Genomic DNA, 17,553 nt, shown 5'->3' on the forward strand with positions numbered 1-17,553 from the left:
AATGAACCATTAACTCGCTAAAAAGTATACATCGCTTCGCAGAGCTTCGAGCCGTTGACGTCGGAAAAGACGTGTTCTCATTCTTGGCCGAACTTCGGAGTTTCAAATTGGATGACGCACTTTCTGCCTCAGGCCGCAAGGCCACCTCAATGCCATTCACGATACTCTGATCAAAAACAGACTACGGAGTACAATAGGGCGATTCCTGACGGCACATTTTATCAGGTTGAGTTATCGAAGCGGCAATAGCCGTATCAGGATCTACTCATATTCGACTCACTCTCGCTATTGTCGTTGGAAACTCGCGTATTTGTGGATACTCCTCGGCGTCGTACCCGTTCTATGTATAGCTCGTATTCATGACGCTACTTCGTCGAACCCCACCATGAATGAACATAAAATGAGACAGACTCCCCGTTGAGAGTCCGTGGACAGATGGTACAGAAAGTGTCATTTATCCCTTAGGTCTTGAAGATACCCTGAGCAAGGATGGATTCCTCGGAAGCATCATTCAAAATAGCTATTGTCGGCGGTGGTATCGTTGGGTCAGCCTTAGCCTACTTTCTATCAGAGTCATTGGAGATTGGCAATGAAGTCGTCCTCATCGATCGTTCGTTCTCCCAGTTGAAAGGTTCAACTGGGTATGCGCCTGGATTCATAGGTCAATACAACGAATCGGAGGCTCTTACACACCTAGCAATGGACACTGTCAGTGAATACAAGAAGATTCCCGGTGCTTTCGAGAGCATCGGAGGGCTTGAGGTCGCTACCGCTCCTGAGGGCGCCGAAAAATTGAAGGTCAGATACGACATGGCGAGGAAGGTTGGCCTGCCTGCCGAACTTCTGTCTCCTGAGCAGGCAATTAGACTGGCTCCTGATCTTGTCAAGAACAACATCCTGACTGCATTGCACTTCGCAAGCGACGGGGCCGCAAATGCTGTAAAAATCACTTCATTTTTCCAAGAACAGGCGCGCGAAAATAGCGTTCATTTCTTGGAAACAGATGTCAAGAAGATCATGCACGAAGATGGCAGTGCAAACGGTGTCCTAACTACATCTGGACTGGTTAAAGCAGAAAAGGTGGTTATCGCCACAGGCATCTGGTCAGAGAATCTCTGTACCTTTGGTGTGCCGATTCCGGTCATTCCTGTTGCGCATCCATACATGTATGGCGAACAGCGCGAGCCAAAACCGCGCAAGTCACCGTTTGTTCGATGGCCTGAATTCCATGTGTATGCCCGTGATCATGGCACAGCCTATGGACTTGGTTCTTATGATCACAAGCCGCTCTATCACAAGCCCAATGAGACTGCGGTTGGTGACTGGGTCGATGCATTCGACGCAACACTGGAGCGAGCCCGCAATTTGATCCCTGCTGAGACGAATTTGACCATCAAGGAGAAGTTCAATGGTATTTTCTCCATGACTCCGGACAATCTGCCTTTGGTCGGCACGATCTCGTCAACCAAGGGTCTTTATGTGGCGGCTGCAGTGTGGGTCACTCATGCGGCTGGGTCAGCTAAATTCTTGGCCAAGATGATTCAGGGTGAAGAAGTTGACGAGTCCCTGAAGAAAGCACTGGACCCGAACCGGTTCCAGGGTAAGGAGATGCAAGCTTTGAAGGAGGAGTCGCTGGCAGGGTATAACAGCATCTATACGACTCATGAGAATAGGTGATCGCGATAGAGGGTACTTCGCGACAGAGGCTGCATGTTGAATCCAAATCGTCGAATTTTCATTGATCACGATGTACCTAGATTCCCTAGATATGCTATGTAATCGTAGAAACTTCGAATTGGCTTTCCAACCTGACATTTAAGCAGGCAAGCTGTAACCGATTCTTCACGATAATGTCCAGGAAAATCACCAATATTCCATCTGCTGCATCGTTTGGAGGTCGTCTTTGAAAAAGCATGACCCCTTTCACTTTGCTTCCAGTAATCCAAGCAAATAAGAGTCCTGCCAATTTATGGAGGAAGAGGCGCGACGTAAGATCACGTGATTTGTCGCACGCGTAAAGAGCGTCACGTTCGAGGCGCGACCAAGACACGACTTCCCGAATCGGGGAGCGCATTGTCTGCCGATAACATTTCCATCTATGTAACTTTCTAAAGCACTTTGACCCCTGTTTCTCTCTCGTCTTGACGGTCCTTTCTCCCCATCAGCAGAACTACGAGACTTCGTGTATGATTCGCCACCATGCCTGAAGCCGTCGCAATGCCCCAGAAGCGGGTTCTGGGTGATGCAACGAATAATCCTCGCAGCGTACTGAACACCCCCGGCACCGTGAAGAAACGAAAGCTCGATGCACAACGCCCTGCTGCAGTAAATTCATTATCACAGAATGGTCTGCGGAAATCTTTTGGCTCAAGTCAGCCCCAGAAGAGCCAGTTCGAAGAGGAAGTTTTGGAAAAGTTGACCCAGGACATCAACGGGCTGAAAGATAGCAACTCGGAAAAGGACCAGCAATGGGAGCGGCCACCTTTGGGTGACTTTGATGAGACCAAAGACAACATCTGCTTCCAGCAAATTGACGCAGAAGAGGGAACGATTACCGGCGGAAAGACAGCTGTCAGACTTTTCGGTGTTACAGAGGTAGATTCGTTCTCTCACAGCCAGTCGACTTGGTTTACTAATGGTTTCGATGCAGGCCGGGCAATCAGTTTTGCTCCACGTCACCGGGTTTCAACACTACCTGTATATCGCGGCGCCGGTGAACTTCACCAAGGAAGATTGCGATCCCTATCGTGCCTTTCTCGAGAGCAAACTAGGACAGTTCCAACCAGTCATTCAGTCGGTTCAAATAACAATGAGAGAGAACATTTATGGATTTCAAGGAAACCAGAAGAGTTATTATCTGAAGATCACAGTCACGGAACCGAAGTTCATCAGCAAGGTCCGAAGTGCGCTGGAGAACAATGCGCAAGGCTTGAATTACAAGGGCTTGTGGAGTAACGCCGATACTGGTATTCTGACCTTTGACAATATCCAGTACCTTCTCAGGTTCATGATTGACACGGACATTGCTGGTATGTCGTGGGTGGAGGCAAAGGCCGGAAAATACCGCCTGCTCAGCCCTCGAGAGAAATTATCAAACTGTCAGATTGAAGCCGTCATCGATTATCGTGACCTGATATCCCATCCGCCCAATGGTGAATGGGCTAAAATGGCGCCTCTTCGCATCCTGTCCTTCGATATCGAGTGCGCCGGACGCAAAGGCATCTTTCCGGAGCCGAATCAAGACCCCGTCATTCAGATAGCAAACGTTGTCACCCGCTATGGAGAATCAAAACCGTTCATTCGGAATGTTTTCGTTCTGGATACGTGTAGTCTGATTGTGAACACACAGATTTTGGAATTCGACAAAGAGGAGAAAATGCTGATGGCTTGGCGCGACTTCCTTGAGAAGGTCGATCCCGATGTGATCATCGGATATAACATCGCCAACTTCGATTTTCCATACCTCTTAGACCGGGCAAAGCATCTCAAATGTACTGGATTCCCATATTGGACCCGTCTCAAAGGCATGGCGTCGCAGGCGACGTCGACAAGCTTTTCCAGCAAGCAGATGGGTAATCGAGACACGAAGGCAACAAACACTAACGGAAGGATTCAGCTCGATCTTCTGCAGTTGGTGCAACGAGACTATCACCTAAGAAGTTACACGCTGAACTCCGTGTCTTACGAGTTCCTTAAGGAGCAGAAAGAGGATGTCCACCATACGATGATCACGGAATTGTTCAATGGGACGCCTGACTCGAGGCGGCGATTAGCCGTGTACTGTTTGAAGGATGCGTACTTGCCACAACGGTTGATGGACAAGCTGATGTGCTTGGTTAATTATACTGAGATGGCGAGAGTCACGGGTGTACCATTCAACTTTCTCCTCTCTCGCGGCCAGCAAGTCAAGTTCCTTAGTCAACTGTTTCGCAAAGCCCTTGAGCAACAGCTTGTCATCCCGAATATGAAGTCGACAGACGAACAAGACTATGAAGGCGCCACTGTTATTGAACCAAGTCGCGGGTACTACGGTGTTCCGATTGCGACCCTCGATTTCGCATCTCTATATCCCTCGATCATCCAAGCACATAACCTATGCTATACGACCCTACTAAACAAGAACAGCGTTGAGAAACTGAAGCTTAAGAAAGATGAAGATTACATTGTGACTCCGAACGGCGACATGTTCTGCACAACAAAAGTGCGCAAAGGCCTCCTATCGCAAATTCTGGAGGAATTGCTTGCTGCCCGTAAACGGGCGAAAAAAGAGCTGGCCGTCGAAACGGACCCCTTCAAGAAAGCAGTGTTGAACGGAAGACAGCTCGCTCTGAAGATCAGCGCCAACAGTGTGTACGGTCTCACTGGTGCCACAGTCGGAAAGCTGCCCTGTCTTCCCATTGCGAGTAGTACCACCAGTTACGGACGTCAAATGATTGAGAAGACCAAGCAGGAGGTTGAAGCCAGATACACTATCGCTAATGGTTACTCCCATGATGCCAAGGTCATTTACGGTGATACCGACTCGGTCATGGTCAAATTTGGCGTGACTGAACTGGAAGAGGCCATGAAACTCGGACAGGAGGCAGCCGATTATGTCTCTTCCAAGTTTCTCAAGCCCATTAAACTCGAGTTTGAGAAGGTTTACTTCCCCTATCTTCTAATCAACAAGAAGAGATACGCCGGGCTGTACTGGACGAATCCGAACAAGTTCGATAAAATGGATACAAAGGGTATTGAAACCGTTCGTAGAGATAACTGCCTGTTGGTTCAGAATGTCATCGAGACGGTGCTGCACAAGATCCTGATTGACAGAGACATCGATGGCGCTCAGGAGTAAGTGATGGCTTATCCCTCAGGGTTGTGCTCTTTGCTGACTTGCTTGGCAGTTACGTCAAGGAAACCATCTCAGATCTTCTGCAGAACAAGATTGATATGTCAAAGCTTGTGATTACCAAAGCGCTCTCCAAAGCCGACTACACGGCCAAGCAGGCACACGTTGAGCTCGCGGAGCGGATGCGAAAGCGCGACGCAGGCTCTGCGCCAACTCTTGGTGATCGTGTGGCTTATGTCATTGTCAAGGGCGCTGGAGGCTCGAAGAACTACGAGAAGTCTGAAGATCCTATATACGTTCTGGAGAACAACATTCCGATCGACACAAAATATTACCTTGACAACCAACTGGCGAATCCTCTAGGTCGTATTTTCGAACCCATCCTTGGTGAGAAGAAGGCCAATCAACTTTTGACTGGTGAACACACTCGGTCCATCTCAGTGGCGGCACCTACCTTGGGAGGTCTGATGAAATTTGCGAAGAAGACCCAAACCTGTATGGGTTGCAAGAAGCCTCTTTCAGGTAAAGAAGAAATGGCTGGCGCTGTTTGCGCACATTGCCGCCCTCGAATTGGCGAGCTTTACACAAAAACATTGACCAAAGTATCGGATCTCGAGGTCCGATTCGGACGGCTCTGGACTCAATGCCAGCGTTGTCAGGGTAGCTTGCACTGCGAGGTAATTTGCTCCTCTCGAGACTGTCCGATCTTCTACATGCGAATGAAGGCAAAGAAGGATGTCGAAGATGCGCAGAAAGATCTTTCTCGGTTCGATTTTGACCCTGGCGCATGGTAGTTAGCTGAATTTGGGTGCTGAGGTTGACTGTCTGTATGTCAATTTGGCTGTCCGAGCATGACTGATATTTTGAAATGGCGTATTGGCGAAGATGAGACTTGCATCTGGTTATGTACGATTCACATGGTCACAGGAGTCAGGATATCACTATAGTACAGCACGTAATTCTGGCGTTAACATGTTAAGCTCAAAAATGCAATCTATATATGAGTGCTACAATCAATATACATTGGGGAGTTGAGGATCAATGCACCGGTGATAAGAAGTGTAGGTAGGCAATAAGTGGGGACAGGCAGATACTCCGTAATTCTGCATGCGACATGGTTCGCAGGAAACTCCACATCTGTCACTAATGAGCGCTAATGTGAATGGCTGACAGTAGCGGAGTCTTGGCGCGGGAGTCTCGGCTTATATCGACAGCTCCGTCGATCGTCGAAAGATTTGCGGGCTTTAATTCAACGCAGGGTCAAAATTGAAGGACTACGCATAATGCCATCAAGCAATCCCCAGCACCCGTTAAACCCATTTGTTGAAGACATTAGCGATGAAGCAAATGGGAATCCTCAGTCAAGAAATTTTGACGCACAGCGCAAGCTATTCTCATGGTCGGAGGTGGGTGGATGATGCATGCTAGACGGATAGATAATACACCGTAACAGGCCATTTACTGATGGAACTCGAAAACAAAGATTTGCAATCAGCATGAGTCCGTCCTATTGTCTCATCTGGAGATGCTGAATGGTGTGAAGAACGAAGTCGCGGGCGACGGGGACTCCTTCCGACTGGTTTCCTCAATGGCCGACAAGACGAACAAGTTAGTGATGCAATTCAGGGTAATCAAGAAACAACTCGTGAGTCATCCTTAGCCCGTTCTGGTGAGTTTCTCTTTGGTTCTAATGGGTTGTTCAGATGAATAGTAAGTCTGGTCCCGATTTCGGCCGACATCCAGACAGGGAAAAGGAAATTGACGAGGACGAAGAACGGAATCCCTCTGCGGGTGTGCCTGAGGCAGGGGGAAATGGCAACAGTGACTCATTACGAAGTAATCACCCAAAAGAAAGAGAAAGAGGAGGGAAGAAGCACAAGCGGGCGAGAGTGGACGAGGACGCGGATGAGGATGTGGACGTCATGCAGGCAGAGGTCCAGCTGATGCAGGCGCAGGAGGGCCGGCCGTACGCGGCGATTTCTCGGTTTTCGAAGCGCAAGCGGCTGGATCTAGCTATTCCCGGCGCCGAGCAGGAAGTCGCAGATGTGATGCCTGTTGCATTAGAGACGGAGGATATTTCAGAGGAAGTCCAGCGGCGATTGAAAATCAAGGAGGAGCGACGCAAGAAGAGAGATGCTAAGCCCGAGAAGAGGAAACGGGATAGTCTTGCGTCGAACGGGAGCGCTTCTGCCTCGTCGCCTGGCGGTGTCGCAAGGCCTAGGAAGAAGAAAGTCAAGGCTAGTGTTGCAGGAGAGGAGGGGAGTGCTGAGACCCCCAATTCTTTCTCGCAGACATCAAGTGGCAAATTTGGAGCGAGAAAGCGCGACCCAGAGATTCTGGACCAAATGACATCGACGTCAGAAGTGAGAAAAAGACAGCGAAAAGTTTCCTGAGTTTATCTGCGAGTTCAATTGGACGATCCTGACTTGGTCTTCTATCTTTTCGTTCTATTTTAAGCCAGAAACCTTTCCTCAAAGAACGGAACGAAAAGACAGAGAAAAGCTTGTTGAGTATGTCCCAAGGAGTTCTATTGGTCGGTATAGAGCTGGTACCTGTGCTTACCCCTTCTCTGCCTTGACAGATAAGAAGACGAGCCAACAAAGCCTGTAACAAGCAGACTGGTAAAAGCTTGCTCAACTCAACTCGTTTATGTGAGCTCTATTGGACGATGCGGACTTACTATGCTCCTGTCTCTCCCATGAGGTCAGCAAGCAGAAAAGTCAAAGTCAGGAACGAAAAGACAGAGCTAAGCTCCTCGAGTTGATGCTATCAGTTTGGTTGGATGACCCAGAGCTGGTATGTTGTTTCTCTTCCTTTCTAAGGAAAGACATTAGTTCTAAGTATGATTGCAGAACAAATCCTCGAGCTTCAACCAATCATTAAAGATGTAGAATAGTGGAACGAGAGCCCCGAGGAAAAATTCCCCTAGCGTCGAATATGATTGGAGCACTCCCTGCAGAAATGCAGGTGGACATGCTATTTTTAGGTAGATCCGTCGCTGATAAGCTTATTTCCCCGGAAAATTCAGGAACAGGAAATGTGGTACCCATACAATCTGGGGGAAATCAGGGCGACAACACTCCTTTCCGCCCACAATCCTGAGAAAAAAAAGAATGATCTCGAGCGCTCTCAGCTCTGGTAGGCATGGCTGCCTTCATGTCAACCGTCTTTCTGACGCATTTACTGCAATGGAGAACCACGGTCTCGACGAGGTATTACATCTTCTCTTCGAGCTCCCCCAGTCTATAAGAAGCCCGTCACTTTCCCCCGCGCCTCTCTCTGATTTCTTTTCTTCTTCAGCCCCAAACCGTGTGCTCAGTTACTTGCTACCATCAGGTATCAAGTAACTATTCCAGATTCCAACTCGAAGAAACCAAAGAACACCACAAGAGCTCTTTATTACATTTCCACACCGCAGACCTTCACCTCACGCACCCACTGGCTATACGTTGTCTCTCAATAGGGGCTGAAATCGGAGCGTTGCTTTTCAAACCGTTATTGAATTTCAAACTTTTGGACTCCAGAAAACAAAAAAAGAGCCAAAACAAATCTGCTTTTAAAACGTTAGCTTTTTTTTTTTTTTTTTTTTTAACCTTTTTTCACTCACGAAGGAAATAAAGGGATCCGTTCTAGAGAGTAAGCTAAACCGACCAGAGCCGGTAGCAGTGGTATACGCCAAAAAAATTTCCGCATCACCTTCACTCTTGAAACTGTTCTTCTTTTATAACTTTTTTTCCGAGGAAGACCAAAAACCCAATGGCTTCCTACACCAACGGATTTAAGACTTTCGGCGGCGACATGGCCCGGTTTCTTCAAGCTTCTGCTTCAAATGGCCACCAACCGAACGGAACTGGACAATTTGGCGGTAACACCAACCGCAATGGACATGTAAGTGTTTGTCTCTCGGTTGTGATATGTACTCTTTGCTAACTGGCTTCTAGGGTCGCGTGAATCGCAACCAAAATGTAGCTATCACTGCCCTTTTGTCCCATTAGCTGAAGCACAAAGCTGACTTTCTCTAGTCCCCCCGTGGGAACAGACAGCGAGGAGGAAACGCTGGCGGTCACAGACCAAACCAGCAGCCTCATCGTTCTCCTAATTCTCCGAATCCGAATGGGGCGAACACCCGCAAGCGGGGGAACAACTCCAGACGGCAGGGCAATTTGCCCAACAACAGCCAGCCTCGGCAAAACGCTGTAAGTTTTTTGCTGTTCGACTGTTTATGAGTTTAGGCTGACAAAACAATAGGCGCCTAGACACCCGGGAAACAACAACAACAACAGCAACAACCACTACCACAACAACCAGCGTCGTGCACAGCAGCTCCGTACAGCTTTCACACGCACCCGGGATGGTGACGTTGTGATGAGGGACGCATTTGTTGCACCCATCACGGCCCCGGCTGAAGAAGATAGAGACGTGGTCATGACAGACGCCCCTCCCCTCCCCGAAGAGGTAAGTCCCTGTCCTAGGTTCGAATCGGGGTTTATGATCAGCATACTAACATCCTCACAGAGGGCTGAGTATTTTGCTCAGGGGGCTTTGGCAATGAACTGGATTGTGAGTTCATTTTTCTTCCTACTTTTCTTAGCAATTGCTGACGACCTCTCAGGCCACAGCCATGTTGAACCTCGCTGTGAACGACGAGGTTCAGGGGAGCACCACCACCGGCCTCCAGGTGGTGGGTGCCCCCTTCTACTTCTAAATTGTGTTTTTTTACCCTCCGGGGGGGCCAGGATAGCCCAGCAAATTGTCCATTCTGGGCACTGGCACGCCAAACCCCCCGCGAACCTGACATACCTCGGGACATTGGCGTTTGGCAATGCCACGTCCCACCCACCATTGCTTGACTGCATGTGATGCCTGACGGGAGAACAACAACAACAAACGCATAACTGTTCTGACCGGGAAAAACGAAACCTCCAAGAAAGCTACAACATCACAATCACAAAGAACAAAACCAACGTACGAAAAAGGTTTCACCTGCACACACCATTCGAACGATGATTTTGCGACTGCAGGCCGCCCTATTGAGGGCCCCAATAGGTGTCGGCCGGGTTGCCTTCGTTCCGACTTCGACTCTCTCTCTTCTCGAATGTCACTTTGGGCTAGCAGCGTCGGCATGGTGGTTAATCGTTCGAATCGTCGAAACAATCAAACCGATCCACAAACCAACAACCGAGAAACCTTCAGTCGAGTCAATGCAATCAATCTGCGGCGACAAGCCTATTCCATTTTCAAGTCTTACCACATCAACAGCTGCAACAAGCTTATGGCAATTCTTATCGTTCAACTCAATCTACCTTTGCCTATCGACTGCTCCGATGCAGCGACTGAACATTCGATCGGATTTCGACCTCCAGTTACCGACTGAACAATCAGTCAAAGAACAAAGTGAACAAGGAAATTGGCCGGCGCCGGCCACGGGATTGGGAGAATCCCAGCGGAGGAAACTTTGAAGTCTCAGTCAAGAGACATCTTGAAACATCCCATCAAGGGATTCTTGGGGAAGATGTAGTCTCATCCACATGAAGTGGGAGACACCTTTTTGTTTGAGAAGGAGAGAGGATTGATCCAAGGATCAGATCCATTTTTTCAATGTTCTTTCCGCATGAAGTGGGAGAACGGTTTTATACCTGGAGATGAGAGACAGGGCTAGCCTACAGGGACTAGCTCCTATGAGAGTTGACAGTTCTCAGCCACACTTGAGGTGGGAGAAGGACCTTTTATTTTTCTGGGATTGAAGGACGGACTGGCTCACAGAGACCAGCTCCTGCTGAGTACTTGTATCAATCTCACCATATCGTGGGAGACCATCTTATCTGGGGACGACAGAGAAAGAGAGACTTGAAATTGAAAAACACTGGGTAAAAGCTGATCAAAAGACAAAAAAAAGACAGCTGGAAGACTGGTTTGTGATATGGGTTTCTTGTTATCTTGATGTATCCCGTTCAAGGTTTTTACCTCGTCACAGACAAAAGTGACGAGGATGTTTTCCTTGATCCACTGCCCGAATGGGGGGATTTTGTTGTATCTGTTGACTTTGTACTTTCCTTTTTTCTTTTTCCCTTTTTTTAGTTTTGAATCGGAATGCTCGAGTTTCCTTTCAACTATTCCTTTTCTCTTACTTTCGACTGGACTGTGCAGTGTAGATGTGGATGTAGACTGTCCTCAAGGGCAAAGTAGCGGTCCCGTAGGGCTAAATTTCGTATCTTGCACACTTTTGGGTCTTATTTTTAGGTCGCTTGATACTAGTCCAGCATGGTATTATCCTTGCCCCTGTCAGTAAGATGACAGTAGGCATGCGCGGCGCTCCTAGAGACTGTCCTCCATCGATGGTCTAGGCAACTGTCCACGCGAGATAACCATCAGATATCCTGCAGTATTCTATCTCATTCTATTCCCTCATTCACTCCCCATCCCCTTCTTCATCACTTGCATCATTCTGGTCACGAGCCTCCATCATGACCGCACACGAGCGTCTTTCAGCCAACCGCCAAACAAATGACGCGTACCTCTTTAACAGTGACATGTGGCAGTTAGTGCTGCCGCTAGGTTAATCTCCGAAGCTTGGACTAAAGCCTAGATCATACGGCAAGCTTAGCCTGGACGTGGCAGATGCGTCTTGGGTTACCCAAAACGCATGCTCTCAAGGCTTCCAAAACTTAATTAAATTATCTCAGTATTAATGAGCGTCCCCGCCCGGAAGAGCGGCCTTTTGCCTCCTACTACACCGACGCCTTCATTATGTCCCGCCTAGAAACGCTACCAGACGAGCTCTTGCTGCTCATCGCCTCTTTTGCGATGTCGCAGTCAACCATCGCAGCTTTGGCTCGGGCTAGTCACCGTCTGTACTCGATCTACGACCCCTGTCTGTATCGATGGAATGTTGTCCATGGCCACTGTTCGGCCTTGTACTGGGCTGCAGAACATGGCAATATGGCCACATTCCAAAAGGCGCTAGATGCTGGTGCGCCTCTGTCAATCGAACGTCCGCGCGGGGAACTTAGAAAGGGGCCAGTGGTTTTTCGCTTTGGCAGGGAAAGGGAGCTTCATTTCCGTGACTTTCGACCACATCCTCTGTCGCTCGCTGCAAAGGGCGGCCACGAGGCCATTGTTCGTTTCATCATTGAGAAGGGTGCGAGTCCAGACATGGCAGATCCAGAGAGGTTTACGTTGCTCTCGCTGGCAGCTATCCATGGCCATGTCTCTCTCACAAGGGCCTTGATAGCCTTAGGTGCGCGGCAGAATATCCCAAGTTTCATGGGACATCACCCCCTGGCGCTTGCGTCCTACCAGGGCCACGAAGAAATAGCTGCCATCCTGCTTTCCGATCTGAAGAACCATTACAACAAAGTTTTCGATGACCAGATAAAGGAGGCGCTTGTTTCGGCTGTTACGGGTCGCCGTAAAGGGATTGTCCAGTTACTGGTTAGTCATGGAGCTGCGGTCAATTTCTTTTACCACTTCTGGCAGAATCTATTGAACACTGCCGCCAAGAATGGGGATATGGATATATTGTTGTTGCTTCTCAAGCACGGGGACGGCTCAAACAGAACCTTGAACCCGTGATTATACTATGCTCCATTAACGCATGAGATTTTACATGATCGTGAAGAGGCAGATGTCAACGTGCAGGGTCCCGGATGGCCTATAAATGGATATGGCGTCATCTACAGCCATGTCCTCTTCTGGCCTGTGGTGCAGCAGCATGAAGCAATGGTTAATACATTACTTGAGCGTGGCGCAGACGCCGACATTGTTGATTTGGTTCTACAGTCCCGGCCATGACGAGGAACTACGGGCTGTACAAGCGAGCCTGAAGTCAATGTCTTGATTGGACATTTCCTAGTGGCAGATTTAGCCCTAAAAGACGCTATCTCGTAGTTAATGAACTTCGAACCCTTTCTTCCCCACTTTCTCACAACCGTCGACTTCAGACTCCAGCGACCTGTCTTCAACATGGATAACGGTGGCATCGCATTCAACGGCTACACAGCCTTAACCGGCTGGGACACATACTCGTCTCGAAACCAAGATGATCGCACCACAGCCCATTTGATTCGTCAGGGCATGACGCCTCCGAAGCAACTCTCGCGTGCACTGTATATACCGCGCCACGACGGGAAGGTGTCGCAAATCACCCTGCACGATATCAGTGCGCAGTACACCGCCGCCACTGATGGGATTCTCATCGGATCAAGCGAGTACGTGGTAGCTCTTGGGCTGATGCAGAAACCCCGCAATGAGGGTTCGAACGGCGCTTCTGTGGTGTATGACGTGACGTTCAGAAAGCAAGGAGAAGAGGTTGTGGGTTCGGTGAGATATCAAGGAGTGGCGGGAGAGCAGCCGCCAGAGCAGTCGGTAGAGGTCGAGCTGTATGTACAGTGCAGTACAATGCATCACGCAAACGAATAATTGAGAATCGCCGACTAACCAATTGCAGGGCTATTGCAAGTGCTGACGACACAGCCGGGTTCCTGACTAGTAAGGACTCGGCTTCTATGGGGTCAGCCGGCACAGAGACGACTCGAGTGTCAATGTCCTATCCGGCTGTCCCGTCGGAGACACGTAATGCGCCTCATCAAGCACCCTTAGCTTACTTCCAGGTAAAGGTAGCTGCAGAGACCTCGACCTGGGAATGGCAGACGCATGCCCACCACCATGGGCGACTGCGGTACACGCTTGTTCGCCTTCCGGTGCAGGATCAGTCGGCTGACGCCTGCGGGGAAGAAGTCCTTGCGATCTACAACCATGTCGGAGTGGGTGCGTCCGTGTCGCTGCCGTACAGTGAAGGAGTTCTTCTACTTCCTCCCCGGGCAGATCCTCGAATGGAGGCCATGGTGGTAGCCAGTCTGTTGACAATGCTCTGGCGTTTACGCGACTTGAGCGGAGGAGCAGGGGGGAAGCGGGGGGCCGGGGTGGCAGACTCAATGAAGAAGCGGGTTGATTATCTGAAAGGATTGCTAGGGCGAAAGGTATAGCGGCCGGGCTTGTGTTCTTTACCTGCTTAGAATGCTGTGGCTATCTTGACCTGTTGTACGTTTGTTTGGTGTAATGAAAGGGTACATCAGTTCAACTATGATGGCGATAATCAATATCGGCATACGGAGAAGATGTCTTGCATATATCAAACTTGCAGTCACTGCTTCAGATTTCCACCTGCTATCAAGATCTCGCTTGTCTTTTCCTCTCCAAAGGCCTAAAACAAGGCTTGCCGGCCTGTTGTTCCTTGGTCGTCAGATATATCTATGTCAACCCCCGGTGAAGAAGCCATTGAGCCACACTCTCATCTACAAAACAAGCACGGTGTAAAGGCGTGGCCCCGAATCCATCCTGGGCGTTCAAGTCTTACTTCTCATTACTTCTCAAGGATTGAGACTTGGCTGTTCAACGAGTGTTAGAAACAGTCCCATTACGGGCGAGGTTCGTCTGGAAGAACCGAGTGAGACGGTCAAAGGGGATGAGATCCACGCGATCATAGAGGTCGACATGGCCGGCGCCAGGAATCCAGAGCAGCTCCTTTGGCTGGGCGGCGCGGGCGTACGCATCCTCGCTGAACTCGCGGGAGTGAGCTTGGTCGCCGGCGATGAACAGCAATGGACGGGGGGCAATCGATTCGATATCGTTGAAGGGGTAGAAGTTCATGAACTTGAGGTTGCTGGTTAGAGTAGGGTGGGTGGTGAGCTCGGGGGTTGATCCGGCGGGGGTGAACTCGCCGCGGGAGGTGCGGTAAAAGTCATAGAATTCGCGCCCGACGGTGTCGGTGCTGGGCGTCAACTCGTTTGGAGTGCCGCTGGTGTACTTGGTCTGGCTGGGATCCTCCAGCTCGGTCCAGCGCTGCTGTGCCGCGTCACTGATGATGGCCTGGCGTTCGGTGAGACTCTGGGAGTGACGCAGCCCGTTGCGGTTGACGGCGCCCATGTCGTACATGCTTGCGGTGGCAATGGCCCGAATGCGCGGGTCAATCTTGGCCGCGCTGATGACGAAGCCACCACTGCCACAGATGCCCACTGCACCGATGCGCTGGCGGTCGACGGCAACCACGTTCTGCGTGCCGAGGTAGTCGACCGCGGCGCTGAAGGCTTCGGCGTATAGATCGGGGGACACGGCATTACGCGGCTCCCCGGAGCTTCCGCCCCAAAACTGGAGGTCGAGGGATAGGGTCACGAATCCCTGTTCCGCCAGCTTGGTGGCATACAGGTTCGCACTCTGCTCCTTCACGGCGCCCATCGGATGGCCCACAATGATCGCTGGAGCATCGCCGCTGCGGGTCAGGTTCTGGCTGCGGGGGACAAAGAGGTTGCCGGCCACCGTCATCTGGAATTGGTTCTTGAATGTGATCGGCCGCAGGGTGACACTGTCACTGCGGTAGAAGTTGTCTGCGCCATAGGAGAGGTTCTGGGCGGTAGCCGACATTGCGCAAAGCAGTGCGGTCAGGCTAAGGGCTGTCGGAATCTTCATGGTATTGCGACGGGGGTTACTCGTTCGAAAAGAAAAAGACTAGTAGAATGGTTGAGGTTAAGGAGAGAATGATTCTGTCTCAGGTCCCAAGGCACGGTCGACCGGTGGTATAAATAACCACGCTGGGAGGTTGCACGCCATTGTTCCTACATCATATGCACCGGAGAGTGCAGATCAAGGCCCTTGCAAGGAATGCATCGTGAGGGACATTGTCATCATGCCAAGATACTTGGCTCTCAGTGGAGTCAGGTGAAGTCACTGGAGTCAGGGGACATTACTGGTCAAGTTTGATCCAAAAGCGAGTTGCTGACATGTGGGGGCCTGTACAGCCCGTTTCGCTGCATGAATGATCCATGGTAATAATTCATAACAGCCATCCGAGGCTATCGAGCCGGGAGGCTGACTCTAATCCATGGATCATACGAACACGGAAGTACCCCGGAGGAAGAGCAATGGCATTGCCTGCGGAAAGATAAAAGAGTTCTTCTCCTTGAACTATGCTGCCTTGGGTGCACGCAACTTCCTGATTTTTCTGCCAATCCCACGATAAGCCAACTTGTACGCGTCCTCATCTACCGATCAAGCCTCATTCATCATGGCCCCTTACATCCACACCGGGCCGGTCGACTGTGAGCGGGACTTTGACCCCAGCAGTGTGAAGGGAAAGACTGCCATTGTGACAGGAGGTAGCCAGATTCAAATGATCTCACACTAGCATGATTTTGCACTTGCTTACAAACATACAGGTGCGAGTGGTCTTGGTGAAGCTTATGTGCGGGCGCTCGTTGCCGCCGGGTATGGAACACTCCTTGAGATCTCAGCTCATCATCCATCCACAGGAGCTAAAAAGTAATATACTAGGGTCTACGTCTGCTTCGGAGACATCGACTTGGAGAAAGGGCAACGCCTGGCGGCAGAGCTGCCAATGTAGGATCCACCTCGACACTCTGGGCTGAGCATAGTCCATCACTGACCAGAACCTTCTTGCCTCATCCAGGACGAAATTTGTTTCCTGCGACGCGGGCAGCTGGGATGACCAAGTCCGACTCTTTGAACAAGCTGTCTCTCTCTCCCCAAACGGCCGCATCGCCTACGTGGTGGCCAACGCCGGGATTCATCGCCCGGATGAAGTCTTCGAGCAGCCACATCCGGACCAGGAGCCTGCCAAACCGGATTTAACCATCATCGACATTAACATCAAGGGTCCATTGTACACTGCCAAATTGGCCGCCCACTATTTCATCCGCCAAAACGGTTCAACGCCCACCCCTGACCAGGAGGATACCTGCCTGATTCTCATCGGCTCAGGGGCGGCGTTTCTGGACTGTCCCCGCGGGCCGCAGTACAGTGCGAGCAAATGGGCCATGCGGGGCATCATGCATTCGCTCCGGAGGACCACTTACTATTATGGTTCCCGGGTCAACGTCATTTCCCCTTGGTATGTCACCTACCTCTTTATTGCGCGCGTTGTGGCGTCATGAGGGCGTCCGGCGTCCTTTGTGGCGTATGGCTAATGGATAATTGTTGGCTAGGTACGTCCGAACCAATATCCTGCCGGAGAAGACGTTTGAGCACGTCTCCAACATCGGGGTTCAATTTGCCACGACTGAGGATGCAGGGCAGTGTCTCCTTCGGATACTTAGTGACCCTAGCGTCAACGGTCACTCCTTCTTCGTCACCGCCAGGAAATGGGCGTCCCGGGGATATGTGGACTTGGATCTGGATGATTACCCAGGCAATGCGCTGCTCGGAGAGATCCAAGAAGAGCAGATGCTGAGTGCCCCGGTTTCGGCGGGCTTGTTCATTTAACTTGAAATACATAGCACGAGTGTTCATTTCAATGACCCATCACGCATGTTTGATGACTCGATCCAAATGTAGAGCTGATTTGGAGGCCCTAGCTGCCGATCCTCTGGGATGGATTCATCATCAATTGCAAGCGGGTCCGGCTTGGCGTAAGCAAGGTGCATTAGCGCCCGGAGAAAGAGTCAGTCTATGAAAATAGACATTTATTGCATAGCTGGTAGGCAGAAACTTTCTGGCTCTCTGCCAACTAGTCTAAGTATATTATTCTTGGCATGTTAACCAGATCAGGCTAGAGACGTAAGCACCCTGCATTAGTTAGTTAACTAGGGGAACTCTAATGTTGCTGTCAGCATCTGTTGGAAGTAAGTCCCAGTAACGAGCATATATCGTTCTGACTTCTGAGCCCTCTGTGGATCCCTGTACTTGCCACTACTGTAGTCGATTCTTGTCAG

General features: G+C 50.3%; 6 protein-coding genes across 6 annotated transcripts; 5 read left to right on the forward strand and 1 right to left on the reverse strand.

Moving 5' to 3' along the window:
• Nucleotides 1-489: 489 nt before the first annotated feature.
• Nucleotides 490-1,677, forward strand: ALT_3442 (NAD(P)/FAD-dependent oxidoreductase; the record flags this gene model as incomplete). Its single annotated transcript, XM_033556538.2, has 1 exon — nucleotides 490-1,677. The coding sequence occupies one exon, from the start codon at nucleotides 490-492 to the stop codon at nucleotides 1,675-1,677; it is 1,188 nt and encodes a 395-aa protein (XP_033412429.2).
• Nucleotides 1,678-2,199: 522 nt separating this feature from the next.
• Nucleotides 2,200-5,625, forward strand: ALT_3443 (DNA-directed DNA polymerase delta POL3; the record flags this gene model as incomplete). Its single annotated transcript, XM_033556537.2, has 3 exons — nucleotides 2,200-2,595; nucleotides 2,651-4,833; nucleotides 4,887-5,625. The coding sequence occupies 3 exons, from the start codon at nucleotides 2,200-2,202 to the stop codon at nucleotides 5,623-5,625; spliced, it is 3,318 nt and encodes a 1,105-aa protein (XP_033412428.1).
• A 731-nt stretch (nucleotides 5,626-6,356) lies between these two features.
• On the forward strand, nucleotides 6,357-9,536 carry ALT_3444 (uncharacterized protein; the record flags this gene model as incomplete). Its single annotated transcript, XM_033556535.2, has 8 exons — nucleotides 6,357-6,476; nucleotides 6,535-7,194; nucleotides 8,615-8,719; nucleotides 8,773-8,796; nucleotides 8,854-9,027; nucleotides 9,080-9,286; nucleotides 9,347-9,391; nucleotides 9,444-9,536. 8 exons carry the CDS (start codon nucleotides 6,357-6,359, stop codon nucleotides 9,534-9,536), a joined length of 1,428 nt encoding a protein of 475 aa, XP_033412426.2.
• Nucleotides 9,537-11,295: 1,759 nt separating this feature from the next.
• On the forward strand, nucleotides 11,296-13,815 carry ALT_3445 (ankyrin repeat domain-containing protein; the record flags this gene model as incomplete). Its single annotated transcript, XM_033556533.2, has 5 exons — nucleotides 11,296-11,369; nucleotides 11,515-12,262; nucleotides 12,431-12,601; nucleotides 12,719-13,209; nucleotides 13,278-13,815. 5 exons carry the CDS (start codon nucleotides 11,296-11,298, stop codon nucleotides 13,813-13,815), a joined length of 2,022 nt encoding a protein of 673 aa, XP_033412424.2.
• Nucleotides 13,816-14,221: 406 nt separating this feature from the next.
• Nucleotides 14,222-15,250, reverse strand: ALT_3446 (alpha/beta hydrolase; the record flags this gene model as incomplete). The annotated part of the gene is made up of 1 exon (XM_033556532.2): nucleotides 14,222-15,250. The coding sequence occupies one exon, from the start codon at nucleotides 15,248-15,250 to the stop codon at nucleotides 14,222-14,224; it is 1,029 nt and encodes a 342-aa protein (XP_033412423.2).
• A 640-nt stretch (nucleotides 15,251-15,890) lies between these two features.
• ALT_3447 (putative short chain dehydrogenase/reductase) lies at nucleotides 15,891-17,104 on the forward strand (the record flags this gene model as incomplete). The annotated part of the gene is made up of 5 exons (XM_033556531.2): nucleotides 15,891-15,981; nucleotides 16,042-16,090; nucleotides 16,157-16,222; nucleotides 16,293-16,733; nucleotides 16,828-17,104. The coding sequence occupies 5 exons, from the start codon at nucleotides 15,891-15,893 to the stop codon at nucleotides 17,102-17,104; spliced, it is 924 nt and encodes a 307-aa protein (XP_033412422.2).
• Nucleotides 17,105-17,553: the final 449 nt, after the last annotated feature.

The sequence above is a fragment of the Aspergillus lentulus genome (genome assembly GCF_001445615.1).
Source record: "Aspergillus lentulus DNA, contig: Alt08, strain: IFM 54703, whole genome shotgun sequence".
In the NCBI taxonomy this organism is placed as follows: Eukaryota; Fungi; Ascomycota; class Eurotiomycetes; order Eurotiales; family Aspergillaceae; genus Aspergillus; species Aspergillus lentulus.